The sequence below is a fragment of the Hippocampus bargibanti genome, linkage group LG08, assembly GCF_051943395.1.
Source record: "Hippocampus bargibanti isolate YZ-2025 linkage group LG08, ASM5194339v1, whole genome shotgun sequence".
Classification (NCBI taxonomy): domain Eukaryota; kingdom Metazoa; phylum Chordata; class Actinopteri; order Syngnathiformes; family Syngnathidae; genus Hippocampus; species Hippocampus bargibanti.
This window is the reverse complement of record NC_142741.1, coordinates 6,510,797-6,528,042: the sequence shown is the minus strand read 5'-3', so window position 1 is coordinate 6,528,042 and position 17,246 is coordinate 6,510,797. Positions and strand designations below refer to the sequence as shown.

General features: G+C 42.8%; 2 protein-coding genes across 2 annotated transcripts in view; both read left to right on the top strand.

Annotated features, from left to right (window-relative positions):
* The window catches only part of akap19 (A-kinase anchoring protein 19), a 176,024-nt gene that overhangs the window by 39,247 nt on the left and 119,531 nt on the right, over positions 1–17,246 (top strand). The gene's annotated exons all lie outside the window — the stretch shown is intronic.
* Positions 85–5,518, top strand: LOC148894450 (NXPE family member 3-like). Its single transcript, XM_089002166.1, has 4 exons — positions 85–872; positions 1,958–2,028; positions 2,110–2,316; positions 4,956–5,518. Exons 1-4 carry the CDS (start codon positions 85–87, stop codon positions 5,516–5,518), a joined length of 1,629 nt encoding a protein of 542 aa, XP_088858292.1.

Here is a 17,246-nt window from a genome sequence, read left to right as displayed (position 1 = left end):
AATTTTCAGAAATTTGACGTTTGTAAGACGAAAAGTTTGTAAGATAAGGTGTTTGTAAGTTGAGGTCTCACTGTATTGTTAAAAATGTCATCTCTTCAGAAATGGAAGAATCAAACAATGCTGTACAAGTCCCAGAGCACCGATCAGTCAATCAGCAGGACAAGCTCGCTAACATTTCACCACAACCACAACTTCTGTTCACATCTGGTCCAGCCACCATCACCCTCAGAAGAGTTGGAGAAGCAGGACCTGTTGGATCTCATTGCCTGGCCCCAACTGCCCTCTGGTTCCGCACTACCCACCCTCAGCCAGACAAGTGACCCGGCCCACAGCCTTTTTACAATTGTCCCCGCCAAAAACGACCAGCGTTGGTATGTGGGCGACCAGCTGGAAGTGCTCATCCACCTGCGTGACTTCGAGGGTCGACCCAAACGCTACGGCGGCGATGTTCTGCTGGCTCGGTTGCACTCGCCAAAATACAAGGCGGGGGTTGCCGGCCAGGTGGTGGACCTGAAGAACGGCCTTTATGCCGTTCGATTCCCGCTACTGTGGGAGGGGACGGCTCAGGTTGAGGTCACAATGGTGCACTCGAGCGAGGCCGTCGCCGTGCTGCTGAGGCTGAGGAAGGAAAGGCCCGATCGGGTGTTTTTCGTCAGCCTCTTTCGCCGCGGCCTTCTTTCCGAGACCACAGTTTGCAACGTGTGCCTGCCGCAGGACCAGGGGCAGCTTTGCAACTACACGGACCTTCACACTGGCGAGCCGTGGTATTGTTACAAGCCTAAAACGCTCAGCTGCGATGCTAGAATCACCCATGCCATGGGAGGCTACCAGAAAAACCTCATCACCAACAAAGAAGCTTTGCTCTTCCAAAGGTTTGTACTGTAAACTGAAATGATCAACAAAAGCTGCCCTAAAGGTATTTCAAAGGAGTTGAGCCCCACTTGACCTTTTGTCACAGATGTTAGTTCGGACACTGTGAACAAAGGCTCGAACACAGGAAGATTGATTGTCTTTTACTGCCTGCAGGGAACGGAGCCATTCATGACCGATGCCCAACTTCCGCAGCCCTCTGCCAAGCTATTTATTGAGAGTATATGCAAATTTAAAGGACAACCGACACAATTTTTCGTTTCCTAACTGACATCAGAAAAACGTTTTATAGCATCTAAAATACCCAAAACAAACAGGCTGATATTTTTAGTCAAATGTAAAACACCAATAAAAATGAGTGAACGTGTCCCAAAACTACTTCAAAATGACCTCAGAGATGCCGAGTTTCAGAAGGTCCCGTCCCCTTGTTCGTGACGTCACGCCAGGACGTCTTCGCCTTGCTCTCGAATCAAAACAATGGCTTCAGATTCGGAGAAGATGCTTTCTTGTTACTCATCCAGTTATGAATATGATTCAAATAGTTCTGAAGAGGAAAGCATAAATGTTTGCAATCGATTAAAGAAGTCCTTCCGTGTCATTTTGAGGCATCTGGACTCCAATGTAGCGTCCCAGAAAATGCACAAGATGGCGCCCAAGCTCCGTTGGAAATTGACTGATTTGTCTGCTGGGAATTAGTGTCAACTGATGTCAGTTAGGAAACAAAAAATGTGATGTCGGTTGTCCTTTAAGTGATAGTTTAGTAAAACACAGTCTTCTTGATTTGAATACCACACCCCTGGATGTCCCACTCCACACCCCTGATAGATTTGTAACCTGGCTAATGAGCTCTTCCTGTGAAGAAGTTTACCAAGTCCTAAATTCTGCCCAAGGCTAGATCGCCTACTTGACGATGACAGTTTAACAGGCTGTGTCTGTTCACCTCAGATTAACCACAGATTTTCTGTGCTTCCATTGTGGGCCTAGTGTTCGGCCAAAGAAGCATACAACAGCATGACATTTCTTAAATATGATAACTTCTATTCTGTCTATTCCATATCACCTTTCCAATTGTTTTTTTTTACATCAGTAAGGTGAACGTTAAAGTTCCCATCCACGCTTCCACAACAGACACCATCACTGTACTGCCTCCCAGGAAAGGTACTGCGGCGCTTTAGACCAATATTTCACTTTTTCTGAAATGGCTATTTAGTCACATCATTGTATCTGCTGTCATTGAAGAAAATGCCAGTCAAAAAACGGATCCTGTGAAGCTGGCAACGTCTGGGTACTACTACCAGGACTCGTGGAAGTCATTGGGTGGCGTCCCCATGCGCCAATTTGACGGAGCGTCCGCCATCACTCAGTGTTTGACCAGCAAGATGGTCTACATGTACGGCGACTCCACCATGCGCCAGTGGTACGAGTACCTCCTCTCTGTTCTTCCAGGTGAGTGCTTCTGTCTCATTGCGTTGTGGCCGTTTGTTTCAGGTGGTGGAGGAAAAAGGATTCAAATGCTACAGTATTGATACTCGTGTCACTTTTAAGAAGTATGGGTTTTGTACAGACGCTCCCCAATTTACGAACGAGATACATTGCCTAGCTCTAGAATCAAAACAATGGGTTCAGATTCGGAGAAGATGCTTTCTTGTTACTCATCCAGTTATGAATATGATTCAAATAGTTCTGAAGAGGAAAGCATAAATGTTTGCAATCGATTAAAGAAGTCCTTCCGTGTGAATTCGAGCCGTCAGGACTCCAATGTAGCGTCCCAGAAAATCCACAAGATGGCGCCCAAGCTCCGTTGGAAATGGGCTGATTTGCCGACTGGGAATTTGTGTCAACTTGTATCAAATAGTCGTCTTGGTGTTACACACAACGATTCACCATCGCGTGATTTATGCGTTCTTCTAATTTCGCCATCAACACGGATAAACACGAAGTTTTCAGACCAAACAAAGTACCCAAAATGCATTGTGTGTCGCTTTCTCGGTCAGTGACAATACCTACCGTGACGTCATGGTAGGTATCGTTACCAACTCAAAAACAAGACTTCCTGAATATTCAGCGCGAGTCTTGAAACGTAAAATATAGCTATATCAGTGGCGGTCTGTGCATTTCACACCTAGGCCTTCAGTGAAGTCCTGCTTAGTCCGACTTGAACAAATATCCCTCGTAATACCGTAATTCAGGGGTGTCAAAGTCATTTTTTGCCGCGGGCCACATTGTAGTTATGGTTTCCTCTCGAGGGCCGTTATGAATTTGGGGAACCCATTAGAATGTTTAAATCCCTTCAAATATTACATATAGAGCACACAGCAAATTAATGAATAATTCATTTTCAAATCTGAAGTCAAGAATAATGACTTTTATTGTGGTTGACATCCAAAAATATGAAATTTTGGCTCAGATTTTAGCAATCATCATGGAATTTAACAAGTTTGATTTGCTTTCGCGGGCCGAAAAAAATGATGTGGCGGGCAGGATTTGGCCCGCGGGCCTTGACTTTGACACCTGTGCCGTAATTTATCACACAACGGCTGGAGATATCATTTACAAAAGCACACGCACGCAGTACTGGGTGTGGCATCACCTTAATCGTCTACAACACAGGTTACTGCAAACACTTAAAAATGAATGGAAATTTAAAATCATTTGTCCACAAAGTTTTATGAAGTCCACCAAGAATATGCAATCTTTAACAAGATTTTACGCTAAATTACAAAACGTCAGTTTAATATAAGAACAACAACAAGACATTCACAAAACGAACTATTTGTTGAAAATAAAAGTAAACAAATCTTTTTCATTTGTTCTTGAGAATAGGCATAGGCAACATGCGACAGCGAGTTGTCCTCTCCTTCAGCCATTGTGGGTTAAAAAAGCGAGTAGATATACGTACTTGGTTTTTCTGCTAAAGTTTCCGGGTCTGTTCTGTTGTAGCTTGGTTGATTTGCATAGGGCTGCCTCCGCTGAGGGCTGAGGTAAAGTGAGTATCCAATCACAGGACGTGTACATGTCATGTTCAACGCGAGGCCCTCTAGCTTGCCTTACTGTGCCAACTCGTGATCTGATTGGCTATCGCAACTATCTATCAACTACATGTGCCCGTTCTTGTACAGCGCACAGACGCCCTCACTGTTGATTCTGAAGGCGTCGGTCAGATTTCATACAGCCTGGTGACACAAGCTGTCTGAATTCTGATTGGATTGAAAACTCTGACCTAAAACTACAACACTGAAAGGAGCATAACCAAATGGATATAATATAACATCAAGAAAACAGTATGTAGAATAATTATATATATATTTAGAAAAAATACTTTTTTAATGAAATTGAATTTTATTATAATTATGATAATGATGTCTGATTATGTTAGTCCAGCAGAGAAGGCCTTGCTGGCTCTGACGGCCCACCACTGAGCTATATGCGGTGGAATCTTTGTAAAATACGCTCAGTAGAAGTCATTTGAAGCCATTTTACGAATTATGGACACAAATTGTCTGGAGACGTCGGTTGTCCTTTAAACTTTAAAGGACAACCGACATACATCAGTATGATGCCTGATGCCTCAAAATGACACAGAAGAACTTCTTTAATCAATTGCAAACATTTATGCTTTCCTCTTCAGATCTATTTGAATCATATTCATAACTGGATGTGTAACAAGAAAGCATTTTCTCAATCTGAAGCAATTGTTTTGATTCCCTAGCAATGCTAGACGTCTTGGCGTGATATCACAAACTGGGGGAGGGACTTTCTGAAAATGCCCAATTTGCAGCTGAATTTTTTTGCAGTAATAGCACATTTTAAGTCATTTTTATTGGTGTTTTTCATTTCACTAAAAATATCAGCCTGTGTGTTTTGGGTATTTTAGATGCTATAAAACGTTTTTCTGGTGTCAGTTAGGAAACAAAAAAATGGTGTCATCGTCCTTTAATGTTCCGGAAACAATATTACACACCACTGGCTTTTTTATCCCCAGTAATTTTCTTTTTCTGACAATCCCGCAGTCATTCCGTACCATCCATGCTCTTGCGAAAGCGACATGGCCTCCAATTGCTACTAACCAAATGTTTCCTGTGCAGAGATGAAGGAATTCGACCTTCAGAGTAACAAAAAGGTGGGGCCCTTAATGGCGGTGGACAACACCCACAAAATTCTGCTGAAGTACCGCTTCCACGGCCCACCCATTCGCATCTTCGCCGTCAAGACCAGCGAGTTGCGCTACATCGCCAACGAGTTGGACCGCCTGTCCGGCGGTCCCAACACGGTGGTGGCGCTCAGCATCTGGGCTCACTTCGGCACCTTCCCCGCGGAGGTGTACATACGTCGCCTTCAGCATATCCGCAAGGCGGTGGTACGACTCCTGGACAGGGCACCGGGGACGGTGGTGCTGGTCCGCACGGCCAACCCTCAGGCGCTGGAACGCGACATCAGCTTCTACAACAGTGACTGGTTTACGCTGCAGCTCGACACCATACTGCGCACCATGTTTAAGGGTCTTGACGTTATATTGGTGGATGCCTGGCAGATGGTCGTGGCGCACCATGAACCTCACGACCTACACCCTCCAAGGGCCATCGTCAAGAACATGGTCGACATGATGCTCTCCTACGTTTGTCATGATGGGACCACGAAAATTGGGTGATTTTTGGCACCAGGTTAAATGTGTGAAAGGGACCACACTGAAAAAAAAACAGAAAAAGTTGTAATTAAAGGAGGCTTATTACCTCATTCACTTCCAGACGTGCAAAAATGTGTCCACTGCAGTGCCAGGGTTTTTGTCATTGTCACTTGAATTCCAGGACCCACAGAAAATTGAGTTTTAGGTTCACATCATCATTTAATACACTGTTAGAAACCTTAGACACTCTTCTTTCATCGAAAAAAGAGTTAATTACTAAATTCGATGGGTCTGGAGTTATATGTGCTTGAAATGAGGGTGACTGTCCAAAATACATTTCAAAACATACATATTGGTTTATATAGCGCTGAAGCGGGTACAAAGTGCTAACATGGCAAAAAAGGGAAATGATGCCTTGTGGAAAAGAAAAAAACATTGCAGAAGGTCATTGGCATAGGCCATGGCCAGCGCTTTATTGGCACCCAAGCATGAAAAAACAAAACCAAACAAATTTGGGAATGGCGCTCGACGTCCTATTTTCAATTCCTGAATAAATTTGTCAATGCCAGTGAATAAGTTAATTGAATGATCTATTTTTATTTTTTGAAAATGTTTTTCTCTGTTTTTTTGTAACTTGCATCTTTAATATTTTTATAACATTTAAAAACATTTGAAATTGAACATTTGAATACAGAATGCCTTGTGGCCAATTTGTATAACAACATCCTTTTGTAACTGCAAATTATTCAACAATGAAAACAACCAATCAACAAAATTAAAACACAGCAATAACAATAAAGCAAAAAAAAAGTGATCGATAATAACAAATTTCCCTTTTTTTGGGATTTATATTTGTTAGCTATCTTGACTATATTTATATATCCATCCATCCATTTTCTGTACCGCTTATTCCTCAGTAGGGTCGCGGGGGGTGCTGGAGCCTATCTCAGCTGTCTTTGGGCACGAGGCGAGGGACACCCTGAATTGGTTGCCAGCCAATCGCAGGGCACACAAAGACAGTCACTCTCACACTCACACCTAGGGACAATTTGGAGTGTTCAATCTGCCTGCCATGCATGTTTTTGGAATGTGGGAGGAAACCGGAGGACCCGGAGAAAACCCACACGGACCCGGGGAGAACATGCAAACTCCACACAGGGACGCCGGGGCGGGACGCGAACCGGCTAACCACTCGACTACCGAGCAGCCACTATATATATATATATATGTATATATGTATATATATATATATATGTATATATATATCAGTGGAGGCAGGTGTGACAGCTTTCCATGATGACAGGTGAGGCACTGCCTCACCTGTCATCATGGAAAGCTGTCATGGAAATATCAAATTAAAAAATAAATTAAACAATTAGATGTATTTAGTGATTTGTACTTTAGTTCTTGTCCATTTAACTTCACCGTTTTAGGATTTTTTTCAAAATCGCTGAATTTACCGTTCAAATTCTAAGTAGAGATGAGCGGTGACATCATTGATGACGTCAGTGCCTCACCAGCCATGAACCTCACCGCACGTCACTGGCATATCGCTATTAAAGCGTTCAAACACGTTTAGTATATGAACTAAATTTCTACAGTTTAGCTGGTGTATATAATGTAGAGTCATTGTACATTATAAACACTGTACTCGTGTTTATTTTATTTTATTTTCATCAAAACGCTGTGCGTAAGTGAGGCACACAGTTCTCCCGCCTCATGACAGGCAGGGGGCGCTTGTGATTCCAGAGATACTTCTTACTACACGTCTGCAGAATAATAGAATTAGAGACAGAAAGCTACAGTAAACAGTTAGCAAGTAAAGTGCAACCCTGCAGTCATTTTTTCGTGTTGCTTGCCCTCACTTTCAGAATGGAGGATTACATATCTAAATTGAAAGAATTTCCTAAACTGGACTTTCAGTCGAAGCAGGAGGTAATAATTAAAGGAAGACCAACACCGGAGCTAAAGGGTTTGCTTCAGACAACGGGACACAATAATCGCTCTTTTCAGGCGGACTGGTACACACGAAAAGGCTGGCTATGTGGATGTCCAGCAAGAAACCGCCTTTTCTGCTTTTCCTGCCTTCTGTTCTCAATTTGTGACAATGTCTGGACTCAAATGGGATCTTGCGACCTGAAAAATTTACAACGGAGCCTCATCAAAAATGAGCGAAGACTCAACATCAGCATCCACAATGCTAAGGTAAAGGAGAAGCGGGAGATTTTAAAATATCTCATCAATGCCACCTGCTTCCTTGCCAAACAACAGCTGGCATTTCGTGGAAATGATTAAAGTAAAGGCTCTGCTCATCGTGGCAACTATGTTGAACTATTACATGCTTTCGCTGAGAAAGATGACAGGCTAGCGAGTCATTTTGCGATATCCACTGTATTTTCTAGCCTGTGAAACAGAATACAGAACGATTTAATTGAAGCAGTTGGTGATGTCATTAGAAATGACATTTAAAAGGAGATCGGTGCAGCCCCATTTATTGCTGTAGAAGTAGACGAGATTGTCATTCTCAGCACTGAAAACATACAGTCGGAACAGGACTGATCAAGGACGACTTTCTTCACTGGCAGTGATCTCCGTTGAGACAGGGGGACTTTTAAAACTGAAGAAAGATAAGGAAGGCTTCTACAAAGAAGTTATCGATGCCTTTCTTCAGAAGGAGCGGCCCATGGACTAAAGGTAACACGATAAAAACGTTTTTTTTTATTATTTTTTCTATGCTACAGTTTGTATATATAAAGAATGCTGACATGAAATTTTAAACAAAATATGTTAACTGTTGCCAATCAAATGGTGAATAAACTACTCTGTAGAGTTAATGTTTGTAAATCTGACTATGATGACGTCAGTGCCTCACCAGCCATGAACCTCACGTCACTGATATATATATATATATATATATATATATATATATATATATATATATATATATATATATATATATATATATATATATATATATATATATATATATATATATATATATATATATATATATATATATATATATACAGTAAAGTCTCGTTATATCGATATCCAAGGGAGTCCGAAAAATATCGATATAACCGGGACTATCGATATATCCGACCCTGTTTGCATGTAATTTTCTCCGTGCGTGCACAGAAATAGTATCGATATAACCGGGACTATCGATATATCCGATATCGATATAACGAGACTTTACTGTATATATATATATATATATATATATATATATATATATATATATATATATATATATATTGTGATGTCACGAGAGGCTGGGTCCTGGAGGGCAAATACATCCCCCTAAGATGGCTCCACCCAGAGAGAGTCTTGGCCCCACCTGGTGGAAGGCAGCAATTAAACCCACACACCTGCAGCTGATCAGGGCTTGATTGGAAAGCAGGGCTCTTAAGGCAGAGAGCCTCTGAGTGTGGAGTTTGTGGAAAGACAAGCTCGATTGCTGTGCTCTGTGAAGAAGTTGATTGCTGCGTGGAACTCATTGCCAGTTGGGACCACACGACTGGACACTGGATTTGAACCTAGGTAAGGTGGCTAGGCTACATGACGAGGACGTCAAGAGGGGTGAGGCCTAGAGACTCTTGTAAAAAACTCATAATATATATATTGTGATATCATGAGAGTCTAGCTCTCAGTGGGATGGGACAAGAAGTGCAATGGGCGACGGGTTTGGATACAAACAAAAGATTTTAATCAAGGGTTCCAGGGGGAATTCACAAGCAACAAAGGTTTGAATAGTGTCTCCTCTGTAATGATATGAGCAAATTGTATTTGCATGTTCTACTAGTGATGCCTGGCTTTAGATCAAAGGAGCATGCGCGCTGCTGCAAGTCAGTCTGATGAGAGCCTACGAGAGCCACACATGTGAATTGCCTTCTCCCTCCAACCAACACAGCCGTCCTAATAAAGAACCTCAACTCTATCCAGAAGTTGTATCATTTACCGAACCCGCTTACACAAAGCAACACATGGTGTCAGAATTGGTCTGGAAGACAAGAGGACGATAAAAGGACTTGGAACGAAAGATTCCACGGAGGAAAGACATTGAGTACAACCCACGGCAGAAAACGGCAGAAATGGAAGCTTTACGTCCACCCACAGCTCTGCAGCTAACAGGTAACGTGGCTGAAAATTGGAAGAGATTTAAGCAACGTTTTGAACTGTATTTGTCTGCAATTGGAGCTGATGAAAGCCATTCAAAGATGAAAGCATCCATGTTTTTGCACGTTGTGGGAGAGGAAGCTCTAGAGGTCTACAATAACTTCACATTTGATGCTGAGGATGACAAAATGAAGCTGTCAAAAATAATGGAAAAGTTTGAAGCTTACTGCATTCCGAAACGCAATGTGACGTTTGAAAGGCACAGATTCTTCACATGTGTACAGACAGTTGGAGAAACTATTGACCAATATGCAAATGAGCTGAGAAACAGATCAAAGACATGTGAGTTCGGTGGATTAACAGAATCACTGATCAAAGAGAATAGTGTGTGGCATTACAGATAATAAACAGAGAGAAAGGCTACTTCGAGAATCAGATCTGGACCTGGAAAAAGCCTCAGCACTGTGTAGAGCCGCTGAGACTGTTAAATCACAGGCTAAAGAGTTGCTAAATGATTCTAGCTGCAACGTGGATGCAGTGGAAAGAAATGCACACAGATTCAACAAAAACAAGACTGCTGAGATCAAAGCAAGAGTGAGAAAACCCAACAAAAATAGGATACTCAAACAAAAATCTTGTACTTGTTGTGGTACGCAACATCCCCCAAAGCAATGTCCAGCATATGGGAAAATATGTAAAAACTGCGACAAAGCAAATCACTATGCTCGTTGCTGCAGGAACCAAGACGTGAAAGGCAAGGTAGATGCAGTAGATGATCATTATGAAGTGGAGGAACTTTATGTGAATGCTGTAAAAGATGAAAGAGAAGAAAGAGATTGGATCACTACGCTGAAAGTGAACAACATTCATCTAAAATTCAAATTGGGTACTGGAGCCAATGTGAATGTCATTTCAGAGACTGATTTCATGAAGATCAGGCCGAGACCAAAAATACATAAAGCAAATATGAAAGTAACAGCTTATGCGGGTTCAGTCATACCAATGAAAGGAAAATGCATTGTGAATGTGACACATAAAGGCCAATTACATAAGCTATCTTTCATCATAGTTCCAAGGGATGTGCAGGGTCTACTAGGATTGTCGGCATGTGAGAGACTACACCTAGTGAAGAGAGTTTTTGTTGTGGATAGACAAAAAGAGACAGCATATGATCAACTGATTGAGCAGTACAAAGACTTGTTTCAAGGGTTAGGCTGCCTACCAGGAGAACACACAATCAGAGTGGACAAAAGTGTGCCACCAGTGATACATCCATGCAGGAAAGTCCCCTTTGCTCTTCAAAAGCAGCTAAAATCAGAATTGGACAACATGGAGAGCAGGCATGTGATAAAGAAAATTGATGAGCCGACTGAATGGGTGAGTTCCCTCGTTGTCGTAGAGAAAAAGAACGGAAAACTCAGAATATGCCTGGATCCCAGAGATCTAAACAGAGCCATCAAGAGAGAACACTTCAAGCTACCTACTCGTGAAGAGATTATGGCACAGTTTTCAAAGGCAAAGTATTTCAGCAAGCTAGATGCTTCTTCAGGATTTTGGCAAATGAAGCTGGATGAGCCAAGTTCCAAACTATGTACTTTCAACACTCCGTTTGGAAGATACAGATTCCTAAGACTACCTTTTGGAATTGCTTCAGCTCCTGAAGTTTATCACAAAACAATCAACATGATATATGAGCACTTGGAAGGAGTTGATACCTCGATGGATGACATCATCATTTGGGGTGCCACCAGAGTTCAACATGACGAGAGACTGAAAGCTGTGCTAGAAGCAACAAGAAAAGCAAACCTGAAGCTGAATAAAGAGAAATGTCAGCTAGGTACAACAGAATTGACATTTCTGGGAGATATCCTAAGCAGTGAAGGTATCAGACCAGACCCACGAAAAGTGTCTGCTATAGAAAACATGCCAAGGCCACAATGCAAAAAAGATGTGCAACGGTTTAATGGGATGATCACTTTCATGGGAAAATTTATACCCAACCTGTCAGAAAAGATGGCCCCACTGAGACAACTAACTGAGAAGAAGATAGAATGGCAATGGAATCATGAGCATGAAAAGGCATGGAATGAACTGAGGAAGCTGCTCACAGAGGAACCAGTACTGACATTCTATGATCCAGAAAAAACAATCAAAATATCATCGGATGCATCACAGAGTGGGCTTGTAGCAGTACTTCTACAAAAACATGAAGGCTGGCAACCCGTAGCATATGCATCGCGTTCGATGACGGATCCGGAAACACGTTATGCACAAATTGAAAAAGAACTGCTCAGCATTACGTATGCCTGTGAGAGATTTCATCAATTTGTGTCAGGACAAGAAATCAGCGTGGAGACTGATCACAAGCCCTTAATAGCATTGTTTCAAAAGCCACTAAATGACTGTCCACTCCGTATACAGCGAATGATGATCAGGCTACAACGTTACTCACTGAAGGTCGCATACACCCCTGGAAAACTGATGTATACAGCTGACACTCTATCCAGAGCTGTTGACCCGAAGGAGCACTCGAAGGCTAAACTGGATGAAGAAGTCGAAGCTTACGTACACATGATCACCAGTGCATTGCCAGTTGCAGATGCAAAGATGGAGATTATACGGATGGAAACAAACAAGGATGAGACACTGAAACAATTGAAACAAATCATCAAAAATGGATGGCCCGAAGTGAAACAAAATTGTTTACCAGACGCAGCAGAATATTGGAACTACAGGATGGAGTTATCTGTAGTGGATGACATCATATACAAAGGCAGTAAGATTGTCATTCCAAAGACTTTGAGAAGTGAAATGCTCAAAAAGATCCATGAAGGACATCTTGGAATTGAAAAGTGCAAGAAAAGAGCACGACAACTGATGTTCTGGCCTAGAATGAATCAAGACATCACAGATCAAGTGTCGAGATGTACAATTTGCCTCAAATATCAAGCAAATCAACCGGCAGAGCCACTACACCCACACCAAGCACCAGAAAGACCATACCAGAAGGTGGGTGCTGACCTGTTTTCGTGTCAAGGTAAAGATTATCTTTTGGTCACAGACTACTACTCCCTGTATCCAGAAGTTTGCAGACTGCAAGCTACAACAGCAGAAGCAGTGATAACATGCATGAAGGCCATATTTGCTAGAAACGGGATTGCAAACCAAGTGTTTTCTGATAACGGTCCACAATTCGCCAATGAGAAGTTCAGAAAATTTGCAAAGGAGTGGGACTTTAAACACATAACCTCAAGTCCACATTTTCCACAATCCAATGGATTGGTGGAAAGTTCTGTCAAGACTGTGAAAAGACTGATGTACAAGGCAACAGACAGTGGAACGGATTTCTACCAGAGCTTGCTGGTGTATCGCACAACGCCGCTCGAGTGTGGTATGTCCCCGGCCCAGCTACTCATGGGACGCGTGCTGAGATCCAACTTACCCATCCCGGAAAACCTGCTAAAGACAAAGGAAGGGGAGAAAGTGAGGAAGATGAAAGAACAACAGAAACAAAAACAAAAGTTCTACCATGACAGAGGAACACGGAACCTACCTGAACTACACACCGGTGACCAAGTACGGTACAAAGACAAAACAGACACATGGTCACAGAAAGGAACTGTTCTGCGTCAGGTCCAACCTAGGTCATACAACATTCAGACAGAGGAAGGTGCTGTTTTAAGAAGAAACCGCCGAGATCTTCTCAAAGAACCAACCATAGCAAGTCAACGAACAGAGACTGTAACAGAGACTGTTGTAACACCTCTAAATCCAGGACATGCTATCTGAAAATCCTCAAGGAAAGTGAAACCACCTGAGAGACTGATTGAAACCATTTAACATGTTTTTCTAAGTGATCATGGAAAAAAAAAAATGATGTGAATGTTTCATTTATTGTTGCAAAATTTAGAAATACTTTATTCAAGTTTAAGGTTGCTAATTACTGACATAATTAAATTCATTACATTTGTTAAAAGTAAAGAATTCCATTAAGAAAGGGAGATGTAATGATATGAGCAAATCGTATTTGCATGTTCTACTAGTGATGCCTGGCTTTAGATCAAAGGAGCATGCGCGCTGCTGCAAGTCAGTCTGATGAGAGCCTACGAGAGCCACACATGTGAATTGCCTTCTCCCTCCAACCAACACAGCCGTCCTAATAAAGAACCTCAACTCTATCCAGAAGTTGTATCATTTACCGAACCCGCTTACACAAAGCAACACAGGGTCCACTCCAATACTTATCAAAATAAAGTCTCTTCTGATGCTTAAATCCAAATAAAGTCTCTTCTGCTACTTAAATCCAAATAAAGTCTCTTCTGAGGTAAAACTGAAGACAGAATTTTTTACAAGAGTCTCTAGGCCTCACCCCTCTTGACGTCCTCGTCATGTAGCCTAGCCACCTTAGCTAGGTTCAAATCCAGTATATACTCACCCCCCACAAGAGGTACGCAGCAGCATACTTGGATGATGTCGTCATACAGAGTCCCGACTGGGAGAGTCACTTACCACGAGTGCAAGCTGTGATTGACTCCCTCAGAAAAGCAGGTCTCACAGCAAACCCGAAAAAGTGCAGGTTGGCATTTGGCGAGACCAACTACCTGGGCTACACTATAGGACGGGGGCTGGTGAAGCCTCAAGAAGCAAAACTACGGGCTATACAAGATTGGCCCCAGCCCCTTTCCAAGACGCAGGTGAGGTCGTTCTTAGGCCTGGCTGGCTACTATAGACGCTTTATTACTGACTTTGCTACTATAGCAGCCCCCATGACAGAATTGACGACCAAAAAACAGTCCCGGTTGGTGAAATGGAGCCCAGAGGCCGAAATGTCCTTCATCAATCTAAAACAGGCGCAGTGTTCCAGTCCGATCCTGGTGGCACCAGACTTCAGCAAGGACTTCATTGCTCAAGCTGATGCATCAGAAGTTGGTCTGGGGGCCGTACTCTCGCAAGTACATGGAGGAGAGGAACATCCCAACCTTTACCTTAGTAGAAATCTGTTGCCCAGGGAAAAGAACTATTCCACCGTGGAAAAGGAGTGTCTTGCCATTACATGGGCGCTGGAGTCATTACGCTTCTATCTCCTGGGTAGACGTTTCACGGTGGTCTCTGATCATGCTCCTCTACAATGGATGGCTCGAAACAGGGAGACTAACAGCAGAATAACCAGGTGGTTTTTGAGCCTGCAGGCCTTTAACTTTTCTGTGGCCCACAGGGCTGGAAAGCGCCAAGGCAATGCGGATGCCCTCTCCTGAAGGGAGGCCTTCCTTGCCTGTTTCACATCCTTCACCCCGCCGAGGACGTCGCTCTCAAGGGGGGGGATGTGTGATGTCACGAGTGGCTGGGTTCTGGAGGGCAAATACATCCCCCTAAGATGGCTTCACCCAGAGAGAGTTTTGGCCCCATATGGTGGAAGGCAGCGGTTCAACCCCCACACCTGTGGCTGATCACGGCTTGATTGGCAGGCAAGGCTTTTAAGGCGGAAAGCCTCTGAGTGTGCAGGCCGGGGAAGACAAGCTCCATTGCTGTGCGCCGTGGAGAAACTGGTTGCTGCATGGAACTCATCGCCACTTGGGACCAGATGACAGAACACTGGATTTGGACCCTTGCTAAAGGTGGCTAGGCTACCTGAGAAGGACATCAAGAGGAGTGAGGCCTAGAAACCCATGGAAAAGAACTCTGTCTTCAGTTTCACCTCAGAAGAGACTTTATTATGATTTAAGTATTGGAAGAGACACTATTCTTGCCTTTGTTGCTTGTGAATTCCCCCTGAAACCCTTTATTAAAACCTTTGTTTGTATTCAGAATCAGAATATCAGAATCCTTTGTTTGTATTCAGAATCAGAATATCAGAATCAGAATACCTTTATTCGTCCCGCAATGGGGAAATTTGCAGTCCACAGCAGCAATTGAAGAGGGATGGGGTTGGGGTGGGAGTGAAAGGATAGAAAACAAGATATTCTAAGCATAACAAAATAAAAATGTCAACTGTATACTGTGCAAATGTAGATGTGCAAAAACCGTTCTATAAACAAGACTGTACATAGTGCAGAATCAAGAAATGCATTTAGATATATTGCAACAACCCATATTTACAAGTGTCCAGTTTTTTTTTTTTTTCACATGTGATCATTGGGAATTGTGAAGCCTGACAGCAGTCGGTACGAACGAGCGGCGGTACCTCTCCTTCTTGCAGCGCGGGTGTAATAGTCTCTGGCTAAAGGAGCTACCCAGAGCTGTCAGGATGGGCAGGAGGAGGTGGGAGGGGCTGTCCGTCATAGCTTTTAGTTTAGCTAGCGTCCGTCTGTTGCCCACCTCCTCTAGAGAGTCCAGCGAGCAGCCCACGACAGAACTGGCCCGCTTGACAAAGCGCTCCAGTCTTTTTCTGTCCCGGGTGGTGATGCTGCCTGACCAGCAGACAATGCCATAGTGGATGGCTGATGCCACCACAGACTCAATCCAATATCCAATCCAAACCTGTCGCCCAGTGCGCTCCGTGTCCTGTCCCGCTGAGAGCTAGCCTCTCATGACATCACTATATATATATATATATATATATATATATATATATATATATATATATACAGTAAAGTCTCGTTATATCGATATTCAAGGGAGTCCGAAAAAATATCGATATAACCGGGACTATCCATATATCCGACCCTGTTTGCATGTAATTTTCTCCGTGCGTGCATAGAAATAGTATCGATATAACCGGGACTATCGATATATCCGATATCGATATAACGAGACTTTACTGTATATATATAGTCAAGATAGGAAAGCCGTTGTCGTGGATGTAGCGGTCCCGAGTGATGGAAACATCAGAAAGAAGGAACATGAGAAAATGGAGAAATACCAAGGGCTCAGAGAGGAGCTGGAGAGAGCCTGGAAGGTAAAGGTGACAGTCGTGCCTGTGGAGGTCGGAGCACTCGGGGCAGTGACCCCCAAACTCGACGAGTGGTTGCAACAGATCCCGGGAACAACATCGGATATCTCGGTCCAGAAAAGCGCAGTGCTGGGAACAGCACGGATACTGCGCAGAACCCTCAAGCTTCCTGGCCTCTGGTAGAGGACCCGAGCTGAAATGGGGGACAGACACCACCCATGGTGGGTGAGACGAGGATTTTTTTTTTCATAGTCAAGATAGCTAACATATAAATTAAAAAAAAGGGAAACTTGTCAGTATCGATCACTTTTTTTGCTTTATTGTTATTGCTGTGTTTTAATTTTGTTGATTGGTTGTTTTCATTGTTGAATAATTTGCAATTACAAAAAGATATTGTTATACAAATTGGCCACAAGGCATTCTGTATTCAAATGTTCAATTTCAAATGTTTTTAAATGTTATAAAAATAATAAAGATGCAAGTTACAAAAAAACAGAGAAAAACATTTTCAAAAAATAAAAATAGATCATTCAATTAACTTATTCACTGGCATTGACAAATTTATTCAAGAATTGAAAATAGGATGTCGAGCGACATTCCCAAATTTGTTTGGTTTTGTTTTTTCATGCTTGGGTGCCAATAAAGCGCTGGCCATGGCCTCTGCCAATGACCTTCAGCAATGTTTTTTTTCTTTTCCACAAGGCATCATTTCCCTTTTTTCCATGTTAGCACTTTGTACCCGCT